Source organism: Prionailurus viverrinus, chromosome D4, assembly GCF_022837055.1.
Source record: "Prionailurus viverrinus isolate Anna chromosome D4, UM_Priviv_1.0, whole genome shotgun sequence".
NCBI classification, from domain to species: domain Eukaryota; kingdom Metazoa; phylum Chordata; class Mammalia; order Carnivora; family Felidae; genus Prionailurus; species Prionailurus viverrinus.
In genome coordinates this window covers 57,112,601-57,138,593 of record NC_062573.1, presented here as the reverse complement: position 1 = coordinate 57,138,593, position 25,993 = coordinate 57,112,601, and the positions used below count along the sequence as shown (strand labels likewise).

At 38.5% G+C, this 25,993-nt stretch overlaps 2 protein-coding genes across 4 annotated transcripts in view; both read right to left on the bottom strand.

The window, feature by feature from the left end:
* Positions 1 to 17,421, bottom strand: part of ZNF510 (zinc finger protein 510) — a 34,303-nt gene extending 16,882 nt beyond the window's left edge. Inside the window, exons 1-3 of one of the 3 annotated variants that reach the window (XM_047829079.1) lie at positions 17,036 to 17,421; positions 15,684 to 15,995; positions 14,863 to 14,921 (exon numbers count right to left, since the gene is read on the bottom strand). In XM_047829079.1, the coding sequence (XP_047685035.1) occupies positions 14,863 to 14,877 (15 nt within the window). In that variant the 5' untranslated portion in view covers positions 14,878 to 14,921; positions 15,684 to 15,995; positions 17,036 to 17,421. The other 2 variants (XM_047829080.1, XM_047829077.1) reach the window with 2 other exon arrangements.
* A 273-nt stretch (positions 17,422 to 17,694) lies between these two features.
* Positions 17,695 to 25,993, bottom strand: part of ZNF782 (zinc finger protein 782) — a 96,366-nt gene continuing 88,067 nt past the window's right edge. Inside the window, exon 6 of the mRNA XM_047829076.1 lies at positions 17,695 to 17,813. The gene's annotated coding sequence lies outside the window, so the exon portion shown is untranslated. The remainder of the gene's footprint in view (positions 17,814 to 25,993) is intronic.

Here is a 25,993-nt window from a genome sequence, read left to right as displayed (position 1 = left end):
TCACACTAGACACATCTATAGAGACAAAACATGGATTAGTGGTTGCTTTTGGCTGGGGTGGGGCATGCTGGGATAGGGGGATGATAACTTATGGTGCAGAATTTTTTAGGTGATGAAAATACTCTAAAAATTGATTGTGGTGATGAGTGCACAACAGTGAATATACTAAAAAAAAAAAAACAACAACACTGATGGGAGCCTGGGTGGCTCACTCAGTTAAGCATCCCAACTCTTGATTTCAGCTCAGGTCATGATCTCCCAGGTTGTTTAGATTGAGCACTGTGACAGGTTCTATGCTGACAGAGTAGAACCTGCTTGGGATTGTCTCTATCACTCTTACTTTGCCCTCCCCTGCTCATGATCTCTCTCTCTCTCAAAATAAATAAACACTTTCAAAAATAAAAAAATAAACCCACTGAATTGTATACTTGAAATGTATGAATTGTATGGTATGTGAATTATATGTCCGTAAAGCTAAAAAAAGGACACTAAAAATAGGATTATTTAGATTTTCTAATATCTATTAAAGAAACTGAATTTATAATTAAAAACCAGCTACAAATAACTCCAAGGCCATGTTGCTTTATCAGTATATTTTCCCAAACATTTAAGGAAGAATTAACAGCAATCTTAAACTCTTCCAGAGAACCGAAAATAAGGACTCACTTCACAACTCACTTTATGGGAGCATAATATTGATGCCAAAACCTGACCAACACAGTACATAAAATGAAAATTTCAGGCCAGTTATCTCTCCATTAATGCACATTCAAAAATACTAACTGAAATACTAACAAACTGAACCCAGAGACATATTAAAGGAGAATATTTTATGACCAGGTAGGAATTATGTCAGGAATCCAAGATTAAACATTGATAAGTCAATCAGTCAATATAATTCATCCCTATAACAGAATAAAGGAAGAAAACTGTATTATTATCTCACTAGATGTAGAAAAAGCATTTCACTAATTTAATATCTATGTATGATTAAAAACTCTCAGGAAACTAAAAACAGAAAGAGAACTTCCTTACTCTAACAAAGGGTGTGTGTAAAAATCCTACTGTTAAACCCAGACTCAACAGTGAAATATTGAATACTTTCTCCTCCCTCAGTTGAGGTGTAACAAAAGGATTTCTATTATCATAATTTGTATTCAACACTGTACTAGAAAGACAATAAGGCTTAAAAAGAGATTAAAGACATAAAGATTGGAAAGGAGGGAAGTAAAAATGTCTTTATTTGCAAAAGACATGATTGTGCATATTTAAAATCCAAAAGAATCTACAAATAAGCTACTAGAATAGGTAAATTTAACAAAATGCCTTGATATAAGATCAGTATTTAAAAATCCACTGTATTTTAATAAACCAATAATAAATTAGAAAATAAAATTTTAAAAAATGTATTATTTATAATAGTATCAAAATAGAAAAAAATACATAGGAATAAATATAATGACACATGTCAAAGGCTTCACCTCTACTTTGAAAAACTACCCAGCAGGATTTGCTATGGAAACAGATGAAATTTCTATGAAAATGCAAAGGTCTTAAGTTAGCCAATAAATTTTTTGAAGAAGTAAAACTTTAAGGCCTTACACTACCATATTTCATAACTTACTGTAATGCAATAATAATTATAACTGTGAAGTAGTAGGATGAAGAAAAATAACTGGATCAAAAGAAGAGAATACACAGTCTAGACAGAGATCTACATATATATATGTGGTCACTGGATTGACAACAGAGGCCTTGCTACAACTCAGTGGACAGAGGATGGTCTTTTCAACAAACGGTGGTAGTGCAACTGTATATCCATATAGTAATATAAATCTTGACACTTACCTTAAACTACACACAAAAACAATTCCAGGTGGATCAAGCTCAAATAATCAAGCATCTACTAAGAACATAGGAGAATATTCGTGTGTTCCTGGAAAAGGGAACAATCTTTCAAGCAGACACACAAAGAACTATCATTAAAGAAAACACTGATCCTGAACTGTATTAAATTTAAGAACTTGGCTCATCAAAAAACATTATTTAAAAAAAAAGTCAAGGGAGGGGGCCAAGATGGCAGAGCAGCATGGAAGTTTTTTTGCATCTCTCATCCCTGAAATGCAGCCAGATCAACAGCAAACCATCTTGCACACCTAGAAAACTGATTTGAGGATTAACACAACAATCTGGACAACTTAAATCACAGAACTCGGCAGGTACACAGTGTGAAGAGGTTAACTGGGGGAGAGAGAGCTGCAGAAGGAAGGGAGCTTTTTTTGCTTGCTGAGAGAGGACAGAGATGGGTTGGTGGGTGGGGGAAGAGTATGGGAAGTACTCCCCCTCACCCCTGAAAGCAGCTGGAGAAAAAGAGGAAGAGTGGAAACAGCTGCAAGGGACTGAACAAAAAAGAAAGAAAGGAGAAAGGAGAGGGTTTAAATTCCATTAAGACTCTATAAACAGGGGGAGTGCTGAGTCTGAAACGCTGCAGCTCTGATACCTGGCGGTGCTCTGGTGGGAAGGGCCAATCCCCAGGAGCAGAGATCAAGGTCTGAGGGGTCCTCGGGCCACACAGGGAGAGGCAATTCCCGTGCTGGGAGGACATCTGGTAGAAGCTCTGAGGCCTCCCCACAGGCAAAGGTCCCAGCACACCCCAGAGAACAACATTTTGCTGATGTTGGAACGAGTATGTTAAGGATGAAGTCTGATGCCAGATGTGTGCTGTGATTTACCATAATCCCTGAAATGCTGTGGCTACATGATTGAGGGAACTTTTTCTGGGTCAGACTGGCACCCAGCCACAGTCTCTGGGCATCTGCAGCAGCATGGTCCTGCAAACGTTCCTGGGGCAGACCAGCACCCAACCATTGTTTGGCGCGACCTTCCCCCCAAAGGGTTCCTCCCCCACTCTGAGGGAAGAAAAGATGAAAAAAAAAAAACCAAACCAACAAACCAAAAAGACCAAAAGCAAAAAAGACTAGAAACAACCAGACACTACCACCAGAAACTTCAACTCTACAGGCAATGTAATGGTAATAAATTCATTATCTTTTAGTACTCATTCTAAACGTCAATGAACTAAATGCTCCAATCGAAAGACAGAGGGTAACAGAATGGATAAGAAAACAAGATCCATCTATATGCTGTTTACAAGAAACATATAGACCTAAAGACACCTTCATATTGAAAGTAAGGGGATGGAGAACCATTTGTCATGCTAATGGTCACCAAAAGAAAGCCCGAGCAGCCATACTTATATCAGACAATCTAGATTTTAAAATAAAGACTGTAACAAGAGATGAAGAAGGGCATTATGTCAAAATTAAGGGTCTATCCACCACGAAGATCTAACAATTGTAAACATTTATGATCCAAACATGCAAGCACTCAAATATGTAAATCAACCACAAACATAAAGAAACTCATTGATAATAATACCATAATGGTAGGGGACTTCAACACCCCACTTACAGCAATGGACAGATCATCTAAATAGAAAATCAACAAGGAAACAATGGCTTTGATGACACACTGGACCAGAGGGATCTGAATTAACAGATATTTTCAGAACATTTTATCCTAAAGCCGCAAAATACACATTCTTCTTGAGTGCACATGGTACATTCTCCGGAACAGATCACATACTGGGACACAAATCAGCCCTCAACAAGTACAGAAAGACAGATCATACCATGCATATTTTCAGACCACACTTCTATGAAACTTGAAATCAACCACAAGAAAAAATTTGGAAAGATAACAAATACTTGGAGACTAAAGAACATCCTATACTAAAGAATGAAAGGGCTAACCAAGAAGTTATAGAGGAAATTGAAAAGTACATGGAAGCCAATGAGAATGATAACACCACAGTCCCAAACCTCTGGGACGCAGCAAAGGCAGTCCTAAGAGGGAAGTATGTAGCAATCCAGGCCTTCCTAAAGAAGAAAGTAAGGTCTCAGATATACAACCTAACCTTACACCTGAAAGAGCTGGAAAAAGAACAGCAAATAAAACCCAAAATCAGCAAAGACAGGGAATAACAATGATTAGAGCAGAAATCAATGTTATCGAAACTAACCAACCAAACAAACAAAAAACCCAAAAAACAGTAGAACAGATCAATAAAACCAGGAGCTGGTTCTTTGAAAGAACAAAGAATTAACAAAATTGATAAACCCCTAGCCAGTTTGATCAAAAAGAAAAAGGAAAGGACCCAAATAAATAAAACAAAGAATGAAAGAGGAGAGATCACAACCACACAGAAATATAAACAATAATAAGAGAATGTTATGAGCAATTATATACCAATAAAATGGGCAATCTGGAAGAAATGGACAAATTCCTAGAAACATATAAACTACCAAAACTGAAACAGGAAGAAATAGAAAATTTGAACAAATCCATAACCAGTAAAGAAATCGAATTAATAATCAAAAATCTCCTAAAAAAAACAGAGTCCAGGGCTGGATGGCTTTCCAGGGGAATTCTACCAAACATTTAAAGACTTAACACCTTTTCTTTTGAAGCTGTTCCAAAAAGTAGAAATGGAAGGAAAACTTCCAAACTCATTCTATGAAGCCAGCATTACCTTGATTCCAAAACCAGAAAAAAACCCATTAAAAAGAACTACAGACCAATTTCCCTGATGAACATGGATGCAAAAATCCTCAACAAGATATTAGCCAACCAGATGCAACAATACATTAAAAGAATTATTCACCACGACCAAGTGGGATTTATACCTGGGATGCAGGGCTGGTTCAATATCCACAAAACAATCAATGTGATGCATCACATCAATAAAAGAAAAGAACCACATGATCCTCTTAATAGATGCAAAGAAAGCATTGGATAAAATATAGCATCCTTTTTTGATAAAAACCCTCAAGAAAATAGGGATAGAAGGATTATACCTCAAGATCATAAAAGCCATATATGAAAGACCCACTGCTAATATCATCCTCAATGGGGGGAAAATGGAGAGCTTTCCCCCTAAGGTCAAGAACACAACAAGGATGTCCACTCTCACCACTGTTTTTCAACATAGTATTGGAAGTCTTAGCCTAAGCATTCAGACAACACAAATAAATAAAAGGCATCCAGATTGGCAAGAAGGAAGTTAAACTTTCACTCTTCACAGATGACATGATACTCTATATGGAAAACCCAAAAGATTCTACCAAAAAACTGCTAGAACTGATCCATGAAATCAGCAGTCTTAGGATATAAAATCAATGCACAGAAATCGGTTGCATACCTATACACTAATAATGAAGTAACAGAAAGAGAAATCAAGGAACCGATCCCATTTACAACTGCACCAAAACCCATAAAATACCTAGGAATAAGCCTAACCAAAGAGGTGAAAAATCTAAACACTGAAAACTACAGAAAGCTTGTGAAAGAAATTGAAGAAGACCCACACACACACAAATGGAAAAATATTCCATGCTCCTGGAAAGGAAGAACAAATATTGTTAAAATGTCAATACTACCCAAAGCAATCTACATATTCAATGCAATCCCTATCAAAGTAACACCAGCATTCTTCACACAGCTAGAACAAACAATCCTAAAATTTGTATGGAACCAGAAAAGACCCCAAACAGCCAAAGCAATCCTGAAAAAGAAAACCAAAGCAGGAGGCATCACAATCCTGGACTTCAAGCTGTATTACAAAGCTGTAATAGTACAAGACAGTATGGTACTGGCACAAAAACAGACAGATCAATGGAACAGAATAGAGAGCCCAGAGATGGACCCATAAACATATGGCCAACTAATCTTATACAACGCAGGAAAGAATATCCAATGGAATAAAGAGTCTCTTCAGCAAGTGTTGCTGGGAAAACTGGACAGGAACATGCAGAAAAATGAACCTGGACCACTTTCTTACTCCATACACAAAAATAAACTCGAAATGGATGAAAGACCTAAATGTAAGACAGGAAACCATCAAAATCCTCAAGGAAAAAGCAGGCAAAAACTTCTTTGACCTTGGCCGCAGCAACTTCTTACTCAACACATCTCCAGAGGCAAGGGAAACAAAAGCAAAAATGAACTATTGGGACCTCATCAAAATAAAAAGCTTCTGCACAGTGAAGGAAACAATCAGCAAAACTAAAAGGCAGCCAATGGAATGGGAGAAAATATCTGCAAATGACATATCAGATAAAGGGTTAGTATCCAAAATCTATAAAGAACTTATCAAACTCAGGGTGCCTGGGTGGCTCAGTCAGTTAAGTGTCCAACTTTGGCTCAGGTCATGATCTCACAGTTCGTGAGTTCGAGCCCCACATGAGGCTCTGTGATGACAGCTCAGAGCCTGAAGTCTGTTTTGGATTGTGTCTCCCTCTCTCTCTGCCCCTCCCCCCTCACATTCTGTCTCTCTCTCTCTTGAAAATAAACATTAAAAAAAAAAGAACTTATCAAACTCAACACCCAAAAAACAAATAACCCAGTGAAGAAATGGGCAAAAGATATGAATAGACACTTCTCCAAAGAAGACATCCTGATGGCCAACTGACACATGAAAAAATGCTCATTCATCATCAGGGAAATACAAGTCAAAACCACAGTGAGATACCACCTTACACCTGTCAGAATGGTTAACATTAACAACTCAGGCAACAACAGATGTCGGCAAGGATGCGGAGAAAGAGGATCTCTTTGCACTGCTGGTGGGAATGCAAACTGGTACAGCCACTCTGGAATACAGTACGGAGGTTTCTCAAAAAATTAAAAATAGAACTACCCTATGACCCAGCAATTGCACTTCTAGGTATTTATCCAAGGGATACAGGGATGCTGTTTCGAAAGGGCACATGCACTCCAATGTTCCTAGCAGCCCTATCAACAATAGCCAAAGTATGGAAAGAGCCCAAATGTCCATCAATGGATGAATGGATAAAGAAGAGGTAGTATATACATACAACGGAGTATTCCTTGGCAATCAAAAGGAATGAAATCTTGCCATTTGCAACTACGTGGATGGAACTAGAGGGTATTATGCTAAGCGAAATTAGAGAAAGACAAATATCATATATGACTTCACTCACGAGGAATTTGATATAAAACAGATGTACATAAGGGAAGGGGAGCAAAAATAATATAAAAACAGGGAGGGGGACAAAACATAAGGGCCTCTTAAATATAGGGAACAAACAGAGGGTTGCTGGAGGATTGTGGGAGGGGATGGGCTAAATGGATAAGGGGCATTAAGGAAGACACTTGTTGGGATGAACAATGGGTGTTATACATAGGAAATGAATTACTGGAACCTACTCCTGAAATCATTGTTGCACTATACTATAACTAACTTGGATGTAAATTAAAAAATTAATTAATTTAAAAAAGTCAAATCATAGAATCCAAAAACAGTTGCAACATATACATCTGGCAAATGACTTGTATTGATAACATAGAAATAATTTCGACTAATCAAGAAGATAAAGCAAAGAGTCTAATTAAAACAAAGAACTGAACAGGTACTTTACATAAAAGAATATTTACATGGCCCAACACAAATAATGGTGTTTGAAATTAGCATTTGTTACAGAAAAGCAAAGTATAAATTTCAACAAGAGACCACTATACAGCCACCAGGATAACGAAAATAAAAAAAGACTGACAGTAGCAAGTGTTGGTGAGAATTTGGTACAGTCAGAACGTTGGTAGTATAAATTGGTTCAAGCACTTTAGAAAGCTAACTGTAATATATATTAAAGCTGAACATATGTTTATTCCATGCATCAGCCATTCTATTTCTAGGTATAACCAAGAGAAATGAAGATATACTAAGAGACACAAAGGATTGTTCATAGCAGCTTTATTCATAATAGTGCCCAAATGGGAAAATAAAAGTAAAAAACTCACCACCAAGAGAATGAGCCAATAAAGTTATCATATGATCATATAATGAAATACTTTCTGCTCAGCAATAAAAAGGAAGTAATGGGGGTGCCTGGGTGGCTCAGTTGGTTAAGAGTCTGACTCTTGGTTTCGGCTCAGGTCATGGTCTCACAGTTTATGAGTTCGAGCCCCACATTAGGCTCTGCGCAGACAGTGCAAAGTCTAATTGGGATTCTCTTTCTGTCTCTCACTCAAAAAAAAAAAAAAAGTAATGAAACATACAGCAGCAAGACGGATAATCTAAACCATGTTATGTACACAGAAAAAAGCCAGATCCCCCCATCTCCTAAAAAAGAGTACAGATTATATGATTCTGTTTATACAATGTTAAAAAATGAAGTTATCCTTTTTTTGGACATAAGATGTTAGAATAGCACTTGCCTCTGCAGAGCAGGGCAGTGGTTATTAACGGAAACTGGAAGGAAGGAAACTTTAGGGTGACAAAAATGTTCTCCATCTTAATCTGAGTGGTAAGTTACATTTGCACATATGTATACATATGTAAAAATCCACCCAGTTCATACTTAAGAGTGTACTTCACCAGTATAAACCATCTCATTTACAGAAATAAATAAAAGGAAAAAATAAAGAATGCATACAAGAGAAAAATTGACAAAAATTCATAGTTAATAATTTGAGAAGGTAGGAACAGGTCTATTACATTATTATCCCTTTGTATCTTTCTATAAATTAAAAACTTCCCCAAATGTCACTAGTAGAAATGAAAGAGCCTGGTCTAGCAGACACTAAGTCCAAAGACAATGAAACAGGGAAATATATATGTCCTACATGTCAGAAGGATTAATTCTTTAATAATTAAAAAGCTTTCTTTTAAAAAAAATTTTTTTTAAATGTTTTATTTATTTTTGAGACAGACAGAGACAGAGCATGAGCAGGGGAGGGACAGAGAGAGAGGGAGACACAGAATCCGAAACAGGCTCCAGGCTCTGAGCTGTCAGCACAGAGCCCGACGCGGGGCTTGAACTCACAGACCACGAGATCATGACCTGAGCCGAAGTCGGACGCTTAACCGACTGAGCCACCCAGGCACCCCTAAAAAGCTTTCAAAATGAGCAAAAGGGAGGAAGGCTGATTAACAACTATACACACACAAACACACACAAACCACTTAAAAAATATACTAAATATGCACAATCTCAGCTCTCATACACTTCTGGAACAGGGATCATCATCTTTCTGCCCTTACGTCAAGAAAACCTCTGGAGTCTTGATTCTTACTTCACCCCTTTCACGTTTTTTACAGTCTGCTAGTACTTCCAGATTAAACACAAAACTGCTTTTATTGCATGAAATTTATTGCATGTTAGAACTCAGGATGAAGCCAAACTCTTAAGGAAAACATCTAACAACTTCTAGTGTTATGTGCCTCTTGTCTGACACAAAATGCATACACTGAGGTCATCAGTGTGGGCCCTACCCCAATTTGACTAGTGTCCTTTTAAGAGAAAATCTGGACACAGATATGAACAGAGGGAAGATGATGTGGAGACATAGGGAAAAAGCATCTATAAGCACAGAAAAGAGGCCTGGAACAGATTCTTCCCTCGACAGTCTTCAGAAGGAACCAACCCTGTCCATTCCCTGATTTTGGATTTCCAGCCTCTAGACTGTAAGAAAATAAAGTTGTTGTTTAAGCCACCCAGTCTGTGGTACTTTATTATGGCAGCTTTAGCAAACTAATATACCTAGTCTGGTCCCAACATTTATCTCATTCGCTCTTAATATTCCTTAAGAGGAATTCTAAAGTGGAATAGGCAGAGATTCTTACTGGACCCTCAAAATGCAGTAACCTCCCTCTACTCTGCAACAATTAAAATCCCACTTGTTTTTCAGGACTGATGTGATCCTTTTCAATTATCCACCTTTGATTGACTTAGTCTTTCTCTGACAAATTGCAAATCCTGATGCTGATTCAATTCAAACAATCGATTAGCTAATTCATTTAATCTTAACTTGTTTCCCATGTATAAGGAAGAAAGCTCTACATTATTCCTAGCACCTCCTATTATCCCCTCTAAGGGGACTGTACTTGCCCACAAGAAGTTTAGTTCTTCTCAGAAGCACACAGACAGTCTGGAGATGGTCCAGTCTTAAAGATGAGGAGGCTAAATGACAACATCTTATTTATTAATTAAATGACAGCATTTTAGAGAAAAGCATGAGATGGGGGTGGTGATGTCAGGAAAACATCCTCTTGGAGCATCCTTTATTAAGAAGAACAGGTCTTTTTTGTAATGCATACAAACATGCACAGGTTTCTAGGACAAAAGATAGTAATGGCACGGGCTCTGCCTTATAAGAAGTAAGGTGGTCTGAAAATAGGAATCTAAATTCTTAGGGTGCCTGGGTGGCTCAGATGGTTAAGCCTCCAACTCTTGACTTCTGTGCAGGTCATGATATTATGGTTCATAGGATCTAGCCCTGGAGTCGGACTCTGTGCTGTCAGTGCGGAGCCTGCTTGGGATTCACTCTCTCCTCTCTCTCTGCCCCTCTCTGGCTCATGTATGCATGTGTGCGTGCACACACGCAGCTCTCTCTCAAAATAAATAAACATTAAAAAAAAAAAGAAATCCAAATTTTTTCAGTGGCTTAGTTCTATATAGAGAGGAGATAATATTTTATTAAAAACAATTTAATGAGTATTCTCAACTAAAGAAGAGGGCTTAGAATGGAGCATATGAAAATGAACCCATGGTAGTTCCACACCTTGAAGCTAATAGTCTAACTGGAGAGACAAATACATTATCAGGTGACTTGCACCAATGCATGAAGTTATAATGGGGCTGTGCAGATTCAGAAAAGGGGAAATTAGCACAGAGGGAGACAAGGGGAAAGAGAAGAGTATTACTTCCTGGATGAGGCAACCAAAGCTGACTCATAGCAGGTCAAAAGTAAAGAGCCAGACCTCATCTCCATTAGAATGGCCACTATCAGAAAATAGCAAGTGTTGGCAAGGATGTAGAGTAACTGGAATCCCTGTGCACTGCTGGTGGGAATATAAAATGGCACGGCCACTGTGGAACAGTACGGTGGTTCCTCAAAAAATTAAATGTAGAATTACCACATGAACCAGCAATGCCACTTCGGGAAATAAATACCCACGAGACTGGCATTCTTGGAAGAGGTATCTGTACACCTATGCTCATAGCAGCATTATTCACAATAACCAAAAGGTGGAAGTAACCTAAGTGTCTAACACCTGATGAAGGGATAAATAAAATGTGGTATATACACACAATGTATTATTATTCAGCCTTAAAAAAAAGAAGGAAATTCTGATACATGCATGAAACTTGAGAACTTCATGCTAAGTGAAATAAATGAGTCACAAAAAAACAATTACTATATGATTCTACTTATATGAGTAGGGACATTAATGGACAGAAAGTAGAGTGGTGGCTGCCAGAAGCCAAATGCTGAGAAGAATGATGAGCTGTTGTTTAATGGATATATAGCTTGGGGCACCTGGGTGGCTCAGTCGGTCAAGTGCCTGACCCTTGATTTTGGCTCAGGTCATGATCACATGGTTAGTGAGACAGGCTTCTCAATAACATCACAGAGCCTGCTTAAGATTCTCTCTCCTTCTCTCTCTGCCCCTCCCCTGCTCATGACCTCTCTCAAAATAAATAGATAAACATTTACAAAAAATAATGGATATACAGCTTTAGTTCTGCAAGATGAAGAGTTCTGGAGACTGGGTGCATAGAAATATGAATGTACTTAATATTACTGAACTGTACAGTTAAAAAATGGCTACAATGATATATATTTTCTGCATTTTGCTACAATTAAAAATAAAATGAAAAAAGAAAAATAAAGATCCAAGTGTCTTAGATGCTTGGGCTGCCATAACAAAATACCACAGACTGGGTAGACTAAATAGCAGACATTTATTTCCTCACAGTTCTAGAGGCTAGAAGTCCAAGATCAGAGTATCACCATGGTTGGGTTCTGGTGACATTGTCTTCCTGGGTTACAGATGGCCACTTCTTGCTGTGTCCTCACATGGCCTTTGCCTGGTGCCTATGTGTAGAGAGAGAAATCTGTCTCTCTCTTTCTTTTCTTGTAAGACCATCAATCCTACTGGATTAGGATTCCCACCCTTATGCTTCACTTAATCTCCATTACCTCCTAAAAGCTCTCTCTCTAGGGGTGCCTGGATGGCTAGTTGGTTGAGCATCAGACTCTTGACTTTGGCTCAGGTCATGATCTCAGTTTGTGGGTTTGAGCTCCACGTCAGGGCTCTGTACTGACAGCACGGGGCCTGCTTGGGATTCTCTCTCTACTCCTGTCTCACTTACATGTGCACTCTCTCTCAAATTAAATAAATAGACATTTTTTAAAAATGCTCTATCTCTAAATACAGTCACACTGGGGGGTAGGGATTCAACATATAAATTTGGGGTGGGGGAACACAATTCAATCCACGGCACCAGATGCACAGGATGAGGATGTGGTTCTAAAGGTCAATCCAGAGGAGACAATGAAAAGATAACATGAAGCGGTTAGGGATAGGAGAATATGTTTAAAAAACTCAATGAGGTTTGGTTTAGTAATTTTTTTTCTTTTACCTTTTAGTAATATTTTTAATAGCAAATTTTTTTTAATGTCATATTCCCCACTAGATTGTGAACACTATTAGTGAAGAAAAGTATCTGTATTGTTTAAGCTGTAACTATGGCACATGCTACTTTCTTGGAACATCTTGGTTGCTCAATAGTTATCAAAAAAGTCAGAGCACCAAAAAAAGTGGAAAAATAAATAAATAAAAGGAAGGGGTAATGCTTCCAAAGCCTGAACATTGTCTTGAGAAATTAGGAATTTTATCATATGGGGTAAAGAGCCAAGAGGTGATTTACACAAGGACAAGACGTTACTTCATTAGCATTTAGATGAACTACCCATGTGGAAGGTGTGCTTGAGTAGGTGACAAAAGAAATGGGCAGGTTAGTAAAGAAGCTATTCCAACAGTTCAGTTGTGATACTGTGAGATAGCAAAAAAGGAATAAAGTAGCAGAATGCATTTATTTGTTTTTAGGTTTATTTATTTTGAGAGAGAGAGAGAGAGAGCACAAGTGGGGGAGGAACACAGAGAGAGGGGGAGACAGGGAGAGGGGGAGAGAGGGAGAGAGAGAGAGAGGGAGAGAGAGGGAGAGAGAGAGAGAGAGAGAGAGAGAGAGAGAGAGAGAGAGAATCCCAAGCAGGTTCAGCACAGAGCCTGATGTGGGGCTCAAACTCATGAATCACGAGATCGTGACCTGAGCCGACAACAAGAGTTGGATGCTTAACTGAGACACCCACACACCCCAAGAATGCATTTAAAATATGCATTTAGGTTTAACCGTATAAAATAGCTGTCATCTTTGACAAATAGGAAAGTAGCAAGACCTGAGTACACACCAGATGTGGCAGAAGTTGCGAGACTGAGAACAAAAGGAGCCTGGGATGCACTACACTTTTATGGCTTGGGTGCCTGGCTGACTAGGGAGGGAAAGATGAGGGGATAGTTTGGGGAGGGCTGTAAATCTTTGAATCAATTGAGCTGGAGATGCCTTTTGGATATCTACAGAGAGATGTTGAGTCAACTATGTCCAATATGGTAGTCACTAGCCACGTGTGACTATTTGAAACCTAAATTAAAAATATGGTTACTCAGTCACACTAGCTGCATTTTGAGTGTTCAACAGGTACATGTGGCTAGTGGCCACCGTTTGGGACAATGCAGATAAAGATCATTTCCATCATCACAAAAAGTGCTACTGGTCACAGTGGGCTGCAGAGACACATTTGCAAGAACTAACAAATACATCACTGTTCAAACCAGAGCGGGGATGAAAGGAGTCAAGAAGACTAGCTGGAAAAATAGGGAGAAGGAATGGAAACTTGTGAAGGGACATGTGAAAGGGCAAGAAAAGGAAGGTGACTCCACAAAAGAAACAAGCATAAACCGACACAGACACTAACACGGGAGACCTTCCAGAAGGACAAAGTAGGGGCGGAGTCAGACACTGCAGACAGATCTGTGCGAGACCCACTGGATTGAACTGTAATTAGGTCACTGGTGAGTGTAGGTCACAGGCACATGCAGCGGCCTGAAATATGAATGGAAAGTGCAGTAGCATTTGCTAGAGAATAGAACTTTAAGCTGTCTGCTAAACAGCTTGTTCAATACCGGCACTTGAGAGAAATATGTACACAGAGCTATTTTTAGGACATGAATGTACCAGCTATTCATGCTGGGCTCCAGTTAGTCTAAGTGTTATCTCTGGGTCCAGCAGGATGATCAGAGAAAGGTCTACTTCTTCTGTTTTATTGACACAGACAACTGTATTAATGAAAGCCCTGCTTTGGTAATGTGCCATTTACTTCCACTGAGGAAAAAGTGGAAACAACATTCTATAATTATTTCAGGGTTGTTCTGGAAAGATCTGCACTATCACCTACCTGAAGATCAACAAAGACATTTTTCCTGACTTCAGTAACTTTAGACTCCACGAGGAATGTGGACTCTCTGCCATGGCTATTAGGTCAGGAAGAAATCTACCCCTGTACTTTGAAAAATCTGTAACGTCAGAGGACTGCATCTATCCACATGCCAACTCTGCTGTACTACTCATCTGCTTTGCTGTATCTTCCTTGAATGGTTTTGATCCATTTCTTTTTTTATTATTATTAAAAAATTTTTTGTGTGTCTATTTATTTTTGAGAGAAAGAGAGACAAAGTGCAAGTGGGGTAGGGGCAGACAGAGAGGGGGAGACACAGAATCTGAAGCAGGCTCCAGGCTCTGAGCTGTCAGCACAGAGCCTAAACATGGAACTTGAACTCACAAACTGTGAGGGTTTTGATCTATTTCTATTTCTACTTTTCTATGTTAATTAACCACCCATAAAATCCATTATAAAAAAAGGTGCATACATACAACTCACCTGAGTTGTGTCCATTTTCTGCTGTTGTTGGGAGAGTACAGACAACTGTGAAGGATAAGCTGGGAATAAGGAAAGAGGAAAGGAATCATGAGAGGTCTGGTGAGATTCTGCATTCAGTTGCCTAAAAGTCTTATCACACCAGCTGGGGAAAAGCCTCCCTATGGAAAAATGTCCTGCTGACCCTTGAGAAGGGGCAGGAAGCACCACAGAGTGCTTCATTCCCTGAATATGTAGTACATCTCTGATATGATCACATGGATGTAACCTTGCTATTTTTCACTAGGTGACTGTGAATTATTTCCCCATTGATTATTAATATTCTATTAATATTATTTATACTTTGAGCTAGAGAATCAACAGAAAACTCTGGGAAAAAAAGATGCTTAGTGACCAAATATTTTAAAATACTTTTGTTCTTCTGAACAAAGGACTTTTGGTAAGACTTTTGATAAGACACTTCTAGTGACTTACGTGTGACAGAATGAACAGCACTATGCTTTCCTCCTAGCTCTATCCTGGGTGACCAGGGGACATACATCTGAGGCTCCAGTTTTTTAAAAGTTTCAAAAGAGTCAGAGATAGAAATCTACTCCTATACTGTCATTTTGTAATTCTTTATGTTCAGGATAAAGGAAGCCTCAGCATATCCCTAGATGCCCCTTCTGATGGACACAATGAGAGAGTGGCTCAGAATCTGCAAAGTAAGTAAAGAATGAAGAAAATAGGGGGCTGTTTAGGGACGGAGAATGAATTTCCTTGGCTCTGGCTTGGCTTTTCTTGTACGGCCTGACAATCACCAATCTCTTCCAACCCCAGCTCACCACCTTCTGCAAGCTGGACCAGTTTCCACTGTCATACAGTCTGTGATGGCTTCTGGATGTGGTGACATCACCAAGTCTGGCTCTTTCTGGAAAAGGTAATGACAAAATGCTTCTGGTGGAACAAATTAGGACCCACTCCTTTCTGGGTTCTTCTGCATTTGTTCTGAAACTTTGGTGAATATGGTTCCTGTCAGATAAACTTTTCTTCCAGGTGGGACTCCTGTCCCCAGGGCTCCTCTCCTGCTTGCTACACAAGAGCTGAACGTTCCAAAGACATTCCAAAGAACGTTCCAAAGACGTTGAGATTTAGGCCTAGGAAACAAATTCCTTTTAGTTGAAACTTTCATTGAGAGCAAAATTTCTTAGCTTCAGCACTACTGACATTTTGGGCTGCAGAATTCTTTGTGACGGGGGGTGGGGGGGTTCCTGTACGTTGTAGGATGCCTAGCAGTATTTCTGGTGTCTACCCACCAGATGTCAGTAGCAATCCTCCTCTGTTGTGACAAACCATATCATCTCCAGCCATTTCCAAAAGTCCTCTGGAGAGCAAAATCACCCTGGTTGGGCCCCACTAGTGTAGGGCCTGATTTTCTTCAAGATCATTATAACTGTTCTATTATTATAGCCACTAGCCACGTCCCACTACTGAGCACTTGAAATGTGGCTAGTGCCACATGTTGAAGAATATTTTGTATATATTGAGATAAACACAGTATGTTCTTAAAATTAATTTCACGTTTTAGTTTTTAATATGGCTACTAGAACATTTAAAATTACCAATGTGGCTCACCTTATCTACTGGACAGCACTGCACTAGATATCAGACTGTGCCTTCTGAAGACAGAGACAGCCTGGACAGCACAGGAGGTACCAGGAGCCTCAGTCTTATCCAGAGGCTCTGGAGACATGCCAGAAGCCCCAGAATAGATGCACGTGTCAGAAAGTGACATTTATGTCAGAGAGTGACATCATGCTAACTTTACAATCATAGTCACTCTGCTACTGCCGTGAAGCCTACAATGTTGGGTTTTAGGGAGGCAGGGTATTAGGAATAGCTGAATTTAGGAGTAAAGCCTATCTGTATTTGCATCCTGGCTTCATCGCCTTTTTGACCTGTGGTCTGTAATTTCACTCTTCTGAACCCCCATTTTCTCTTTCTTTCTTTCTTTCTTTTTTAAGGATATGGTTATTCCTATAAATGGGGTGGCTGCAAAAACTAAGTTAAATACTAAATAAAAAAGAACAAAGTGTCTTTCAAATATGATGGGAGCCAACACTATATTTTGGCGTATTGCCTACTACTTACTAGTGTTACTAACACTTGGCTAAATGCATTATAGGTTATGACTTACCTCTTTCTGAACAACGCCACAAAGCAGTTTTTAACTACTATCCTTATTTTCAGATAAGAACCTCACTTATGCCCAAGTGACAAAGGCGGAATTTATCCGGTCTTTCTGGCTTCTAAGTCCAACGCCAGGGCGCGCTTTGTGCCGGGCTCACGGTCAGTATCCAATACGGAAACGCGCATTACCCGCCGGCCTGGATCTTCCCCGCTCCCGCTGCAGTCAGCTCCCGCACCCCAGTCTGCAGGGAACATCTTCCGACAACACTCGCCCCATCTGGGCCCCTGAGCCCACACCCACCCGTCTTTGCCAGGTCTACGTTCCTGCCGGGGTCGGCACTTGGGGTGAACGGGAAGTTCCCGAGACGTCGTGGTCCCTTCCTCTGGGCACGAGCCCGCCCCTCTCCCTCCCGGCGTGCGGAGTAGGCCTCTCTCACCTGAGGGCAAACCCGGCGCATCCGCACAGCCTGGGAGGACGGAAGCCGGTAAATGGGGGTGACTGCACATGCGCAGGGAAAAGCCCAGGATATCCGTTCCTAGAATGCCGCGCGGTCAGCCGGAACATCCAGAACTACATTTCCATGAAAATACCGCGACCGCTCGCCGGTTTCACGTACGTTGGGGCAGTCCACGTGGCAGGGAGGCAGATGGTAAAGGGGGCGTTATTAATGAGATGTTATCAACAGTCTGTATTGCTCTCTGGCGCCCAAATTCTACCAAAGTCCCAGAGGTTATGGGTTAAACTTTGACATACCATCAAATACAGTGTGGTCCTGGATCAGATCCTAGTTGGAGAAAACAAAAAGACGTTTGGGAACAACTGGGGAAATTTGTGTATGGATCGGATCTTAAAAATATTAAGGGAAGTTACGTTAGTTTTGTTAATTGTGATAATAACTATTGGGATTATGTAGGAAAATTTAGTTTTTTTAGAGATGCATATTAGAATAGTTAGCATTATATTACATATTTGTAATTAAATAACAACCAGAAAAGGCAAATATAGTAACATGTTAAGGATTTCTACGTCTAATATGTGGGTATGATCATTTTACTGTTTTCTCCTTTTCTATGTGCTAGGAAGTTTTGTAATATAAAGTTCATAAAGGGGAAATTTTAAACTATTTTTCCAAAAGTGTGCCTTTTAACTCAGAGCTGCCAAAAGGAAGAAAGGTACATGTGTCAAATAACAAAACTAAAACAGTAACAATTTGATGTCTTTTATTCAAGGGAAAACAAACCATAAAGCACTCTTCGGAGGGATGTTGGTCAAGAGTGAATTTGATTAATAGGGATTTCCTAATAAGGCCAAGTAAGCTAGCTAAAGCTGAGTTGCAAGGTTGTGACTGGCATATATTAGGTTTCTTTGACAATGAGAGGAGTACCATTAGATCAGGATGACTTAGGTTGAGATTTGTGACCTTGGCCCCCGTTTTGTGGGTACCAATATGCAATTAACTTTACCATGTGTAAACAGTTTTTGTGACTAAGACTGTAAAATGTAACATAAAAGAATAATATCTGTGATCCTCAGAGTTTATTTCTGAGAAAAAAAGAAACAGTAAGCTGTTTAATCTTTCATAAGTAATATCTGAAAGTACACACAACTCAGTTAGAAAACAATTATCATGCAAATTATGCATCTCCTAGGGATAAACTTGCATTTGCACACTTCTGAAATTAGGAACCAAATTAGGAACCTATGAACACATTTTATGACTGCCTTCGTGTGTGTGTGTGTGTGTGTGTGTGTGTGTGTGTGTGTGTGTTATACGTATATACAAAACATACATATACTTACATATAAACACATACTTTTCTTGGTTATTTTGTAACATTATTATATATGGCAATGATAAAAAGATAGGGTTTTTTAAAGTTTATTTTGAGAGAGAGAGAGAGTGTGTGTGTGTGTTTGGGGGGGGGGGCGGGGGACAGAGAGAGAAGGAGAGAGAATCCCAAGCAGGCTCAGCACTGTCAGTGAAGAACCTAATGTGGAGCTCGAACCCCGGAGACGAAGTCTGATGCTTGGGGCAACTGAGCCACCCAGGTGCCCCAAAAGATAGTTTTTAAAAAAATTTTTTTAGGGGAGCCTGGGTGGCTCGGTCGGTTAAGCTTCTGACCGGCTCAGGTCATGATCTCACGGTCCATGAGTTCGAGCCCCGCGTCGGGCTCTGTGCTGACAGCTCGGAGCCTGGAGCCTGTTTCGGATTCTGTGTCTCCCTCTCTCTCTGACCCTCCCCTGTTCATGTTCTGCCTTTCTCTGTGTCAAAAATAAATAAACGTTTAAAAAAAATTAAAAAAAAATTTTTTTTAAACGTTTATTTATTTTTAAGAGAGCACAAGTGGGGCAGGGACAGAGAGAGGGAGACACAGAAGCCAAAGCAGGCTCCGGGCTGTCAGCACAGAGGCTGAAGCGGGGCTTGAACCCACAGACCGAGAGATCATGGCCTGAGCCAAAGTCAGACCCTTAACTGACTGAGCCACCACACATACGAAATAGTTTTGATTAGCAAGAAAAAAGAAGGATTGATGTTGCCAGTAAGTTATTGCAACTGGTGTGAATCCAGGTATAAAACGATTCTGTTGACATTTAAAAAACTTTAATAAATACCAGCTTTCTAGATGAAAATATAATTAATGTTCCCATCAGAATCCTAAAAAAGTTTTCTCTGTGTTCTTTCTCTTTGACATTTATTTTGTTTGTTAAACCTAAAGAAATGATCCCAACTTTTATTCCAATAAAAACTTTTAGTAATGATCAGAAGAGAATTGAAAATGCCTAGCAATGTGTTTGTATTAACATGTATGATATTGCTAAAGTATTTAAAAACTGATCCTGGTGCAATAAAAGTTTAAGTCTAGGTAGAAAAGAAAGTGAGAAGGTAGTATGTGTCAGAGCTGGGATTTAAAGCAGTGGAAAGAGAACATTCAATAATTTTGTTAGAACAAGGTAAGTGCTGGAACATAATAAGGCCATATCCATGGAATTCATATTACAATAAATAACTTTCATAGGGATTCAAATATAAGCAATTAAAGACAATTTCTAAAGTTTTAAAATTTCAATTTCTGAATTTTCCAAGTTCTTAAAGAATACAAATGTTTTAAAAATATAAGGCCTTTCCATTCCTTTCCTAGGAAACCCTATATCTTCACTCTTATCCCATGCCTGAGACCCTACCCTACACCGAAGGAAAACTGGCCTGTGTGTGCTGAGATGGGCTGCAGAACAATGACACCAAACACCAAGCAGACAAAGTCATTTTTTGACCCTTATGATGTAACACAAACAAGGTCATTGTTTTGCATGAGTAAAGACAAAAACAAGGTTGCTCTGCTACTCTCAAAATATCAAACATCTCCCTCTCACCTGATACAAGTGACTGTTGCTTGTTTTTTTTGTTTTTTGTTTTTGTTTTTGTTTTGTTTTGCTTTGCTTTAACAACACCCAATCCTGAATAAACTCAGCTGCATTGGAACCACTGCAAAATGAAGTAACTAACACTCAAATCCTATAATTCCTTCCTAACATCTGTTACTGAAGCACTTTATCATTCCTGTCATCCAATGTAATATGTGCTCTGTCTTACTGCAATGACTACTAAAATCTAAATTGTTCAACTGCATGTGTGTTGCTGGTGGTATTTGGCCGAATTACATTGACAGTTGGAATTCTGTAAGAAAGATTTGTCCCTTCTCTCCAATATATTTATTTTCAATCATTTGTTTTTATCTGCATGGACACGTGGAGATTTATTTCACTCTTTGGACTATTTTACTAGATTTATTATTTTGCTAAATATGTGCCATCTTTGGCTATTGGGAGCTCTTTCAGGCTGGCTCTGTGTCCTTTTTTTTTTTCTTTTCTCTAATAGACTTTATTTTTTAGAACAGTTTTAGTTTATGGCAAAATTCATAAAATACAGACAATTCCTATATACTTCCTGCCTCCACACAAGTACAGCCTTCCCCCTATAAACATCTCACACCAGAGGATAGTATATTTGTTACATTTAAAGAGCCTACTTTGATATATCATTATCCACCCAAATACACAGTTTACATTAGAATTCACTCTTGGTATTACACATTCTATAGGCTTTGACAAATGTTGCAACCATTAAAATATAAAGAATTGTTTTACTGTCTTAGAACTCCTCTGTGCTCTTCCTGTTCATCCTTCCCTCCTCTTCATCTCCTGATAACCACTCATTTTTTTCTGTCTCCATTATTTTGTCTTTCTCAGAATGTCATTATATTTGAAATTATATTGTATGAAGCCTTTTCAGATTGGCTTCTTTGACTTACTAAGGTGCATTTAAGGTTCCTCCATGTCTTTCCATGGCTCAATGGCTCATTTCTTTTTAGCACTGAATAATACCCTATTGTCTGGATGTACCACAGTTTATTTATTCATTCATCTACTGAAGGTCATCTTGGTTATTTCTGAGTATTGAAAATTATAAGTAAGGCTGTTATGAACATCCATGTGCAAGCTTCTGTGCAGACATAAGTTTGCAACTCATTTGGGTGACTACTAAGGAGCGTGATTGCTGGATCACATGGTATAGTGTGTACAGTAAGAAATTAACAAATTGTCTTCCAAAATGGCTGAACCATTTTGCATTCTCATCAGCAATGAATGAGAATTCCTGTTTTTACACATCCTCACCAGCATTTGGTGTTGTCAGTGTTTTGAATCTGGCCATTCTAATAGTTGTGTATTGATGTTTATTGTTTCAGTTTGCAACTCCCTAATAATATATGATGTTGAACATTTTTCTTATGCTTACTTGCCGTCTGTAGATTTCTTTGGTGGGTGTCTATTCAGATATTTTGTCCATTGTTTGTTTCATCAGGTTGTTTGTTTTCTTATCATTAACCTTTGAGAGTTCTTTGTATATTTTAGGTAACAGTCCTTTATCAGATATGTCTCTTGTAAATATTTTCTTAGTCTGTGGCTTGTCTCCTTATCCTTCTGACAGTGACTTTTGCAGAACAGAAAAAATTTTAAAATGTTTATTTTTGAGAGACAGAGAGCTAGAGCATGAGTGGGGGAGGAACAGAGAGAGAGGGAGACAGAATCTGAAGCATGCTCCAGGCTCTGAGCTGTCAGCACAGAGCCCAATGCGGGGTTTGAACCCACAAACTATGAGATCATGACCTGAGCTGAAGTCGGACGCCTAATAGACTGACCCACCCAGGCACCCCAGAAAATTTGTTTTTTTTTAATATTTATTTTTGAGAGAGACAGAGACAGAGACACAGAGACAGAGAGAGAGATAGAGCCTGACCAGGGGAGGGGCAGAGAAAGAGGGAGACACAGAATCCAAAGCAGGCTCCATGCTTTGAACTGTCAGCATAGAGCCCGATGCGGGGCTTGAACTCAAGAGTCTTGAGATCATGACCTGAGCCAAAGTCGGATGCCTAACCAACTGAACCAGGCACCCCCAGAAAATTTTAGTTTTAATGAAGTCCAGTTTATCAGTTATTTCTTTTATGAATCATGTCTTTGGTGTTCTATCTAAAAAGTCATTGCCAAACCCAAGATCATTTAGATTTTCTCCTATGTTATCTTTGTACTTTACATTTAGGTTTCTGGTCCATTTCAAGTTAATATTTGTAAAGGATGTAAAGTCCTGATGCTTCTTTTTTGCATGTGGATATACAGTTGTTTCAATACCATTTATTGAAAAATCTGTCATTTCTCCATTGTGTTATCTTTGCTCCTTTTTCAAAGATCAGTTATCAAACTCAACACCCAAAAAACAAATAATCCAGTGAAGAAATGGGGGAAAGACATGAATAGACACTTCTCCAAAGAAGACATGCAGATGGCCAAACGACACATGAAAAAATGTCACTCATCACTCATCGTCAGGGAAATACAAATCAAAACCTTAATGAGATATCACCTTACACCTGTCAGAATGGCTCACATTAACAACACAGGCAACAACAGATGTTGGTGAGGATGTGGAGAAAGAGGAGCTCTTTTGCATTATTGGTGGCAATGCAAGCTGGTGCAGCCACTCTGGACAACAGTATGGAGGTTCCTCAGAAAACTAAAAATAAAACTACCCTATGACCCAGCAATTGCACTACTAGGCGTTTATCCACAGGATACAGGTGTGTTGTTTCAAAGGGACACATTGCACCCCCATGTTTATAGCACCACTATCAACAATAGCCAAAGTATGGAAAGAACACAAATGTCCATCCATGGATGAATGGATAAAGAAGAGGTGGTATAGATATACAATGAAGTATTACTCGGCAATCAAAAAGAATGAAATCTTGCCATTTGCAACTACATCGATGGAACTGGAGGGTATTATGCCAAGTGAAATTAGTCAGAGAAAGACAAAAATCATAGGACTTCATTCATCTGAGGACTTTAAGATACAAAACAGATGACCATAAGGGAAGGGAAACAAAAATAATATAAAAACAGGGAGGGGGACAAAACAGAAGAGACTCATAAATATGGAGAACAAACTGAGGGGTGCTGGAGGGGTTGTGGGAGGGGGGATGGGCTAAATGGGTAAGGGGCATTACTGAAATCATTGTTTCACTATATGCTAATTTGGATGTAAATTTTAAAAAATAAAAAATAAAATGAAAAAAAAAATCAGTTGACTAGTATGTTTATTTCCGGGCTCTCTGTTCTGTTCCATTATCTATTAGTCTTTTCTTTCACCATTCTTTCTACCACATTATCTTGATTACTGTAGCTTTATAGTAAGTCTTGAAGTTAGGTGGTGTCAATCTTATGACTTTGTTTTTCTCTTTCAATATTATGTTGGCTAGTCTGGGTCCTTTGCCTCTCTACATTACCTTTAGAATCAGTTTGTATCCATAAAATATTTCTGGTATTTTAATTGGGATTACATTTAATCCATTGAATCTATACATCAAATTAGGAATAACTGACATGCTGTCCATATTGATTCTTCCTATTCATAAACATGGAATACCTTTTCATTTGTCTAGTTATTCTTTCATTTCTTCATCAGTTTTTTGGTTTCCTTCATATAGATCTTGTACATTTTTGTTAGACTTATATTTAATTTTTTCATTTTGGAGGCGTGCTAATGTAAATGGCATTATGTTTTTAATTTCAAATGACACTTGCTTATTGCTGTTGTATAGGAAAATAATTGACATTTGTACATATCCTTGTATCCTGCAACCCTGCTATAATTGCTTATTAGTTCCAGGAGTTTTGTTATTCATTCTTTCAGATTTTCTACACAATCATGTCATCTGCAAACAAAGATAGTTTTATTTCTTTCTTTCCAATCAGTAAGTTTTATTTCCTTTTCTTATATTACTGTATTTATTAGGACTTCCAGTATTATGTCATAAAGGAGTGGTGAGAGGGGACATCCTTGCTTTGCTCCTGATCTTAGTGGGAAAGCTTCTTCCCATCAGGTATGATGTTAGCTGTAGGTTTTTTGTAGATCTTGTTTATCAAGTTGTGGAAACTCCTCTGTATTCCTAGTTTGCTGAGAGTTATCATGAATAGGTATTGGATTTTGTTAAATGCTCTTTCTGCATTTACTGATATGAACATGTGATCTTTTTCTTTAGCTTGTTGGTATGAGGGATTATGTTATGTTACATTGGTTTTCAAATGTGGAACCAGTCTTGCATATTTGGGATAAACCAGTTGGTTGTATATATAATTATTTTTATACATTTGATTTAATTTGCTAATATTTTGATAATTTTGGCATTTATGTTAATGAGAAATATTGGTCAGCAGTTTTCTTTTCTTGCAATGTCCTTGTCTGATTTTGGTATTAGGGTAATGCTGTCCTCATAGAATGAATAGCATGTATTCCCTCTGCTTCTGCCTTCTGGAAGAGATTGTAAAGAATTGGTATAATCTCTTAAGTGTTTGGAGGAATTCATCAGTAAACTCATCTGGGCCTGGTGCTTTAGTTTTTGAAGTTTAGTAATTATTAAGTTAATTTCTTTAATAGATATTAGGCCTATCCTGGTTGTTTATTTTTTTGTGTGAATTTTGGTACCTTCTGTGTTTTGAGGAATTGGTTCATTTCATCTAGGTTATAACATTTGTGGGTGAGTTGTTCACACTAGTCCTTTAATATCTTTTTAATGTCCACAGTATCTGTAGTGATGTCCTTTCAATTCTGATATTAGTAACTTGTGTCTTCTCTCTTTTTCTTTAGACTGGCTAGAAGTTAATCAATTTTATCTTTTAAATGAATCAGCTTTTGTCTTCATTGTTTTTCTCTGTTGGCTTCCTGTTTTCAATTTCATTGATTTCTGTCCTAATTACTTCTTTTCTTCTGCTTACTTTAGATTTATTCTTCCTTTTCTAGTTTTCTAAGGTAGAATCTTAGATTACTGATTTTAGAGCTTTCCTCTTTTCTAATATATTCATAAAAGGCTACAAAATTCCCTCTAAACACTTCCACTGCATCCCCTAATTTTGCTAAGTTGTATTTTCATGTAGTTCAAAAATTTTTTAAATTTCTATTGAGAGATCTTCTTCTTTTTTTAAATTTACATCCAAGTTAGTTAGCATATAGTGCAACAATGATTTCGGGAGTAGATTCCTTAATGCCCCTTACCCATTTAGCCCATCCCCCCTCCCACAACCCCTCCAATAACCCTCTGTTTGTTCTCCATATTTAAGAGTCTCTTATGTTTTGTCCCCCTCCCTGTTTTTATATTATTTTTTCTTCCCTGCCCTTGTGTTCTTCTGTGTCTTAAAGTCCTCATATTAGTGAAGTTATATGATATATGTCTTTCTCCAACTGACTCAATTCGCTTTGCATAATACCCTCTAGTTCCATCCATGTAGTTGCAAATGGCAAGATTTCATTCTTTTTGATTGCTGAGTAATACTCCATTGTGTGTGTGTATGTATATATATGTATGTATATGTATACACACACACACACACACACACACCACCTCTTCTTTATCC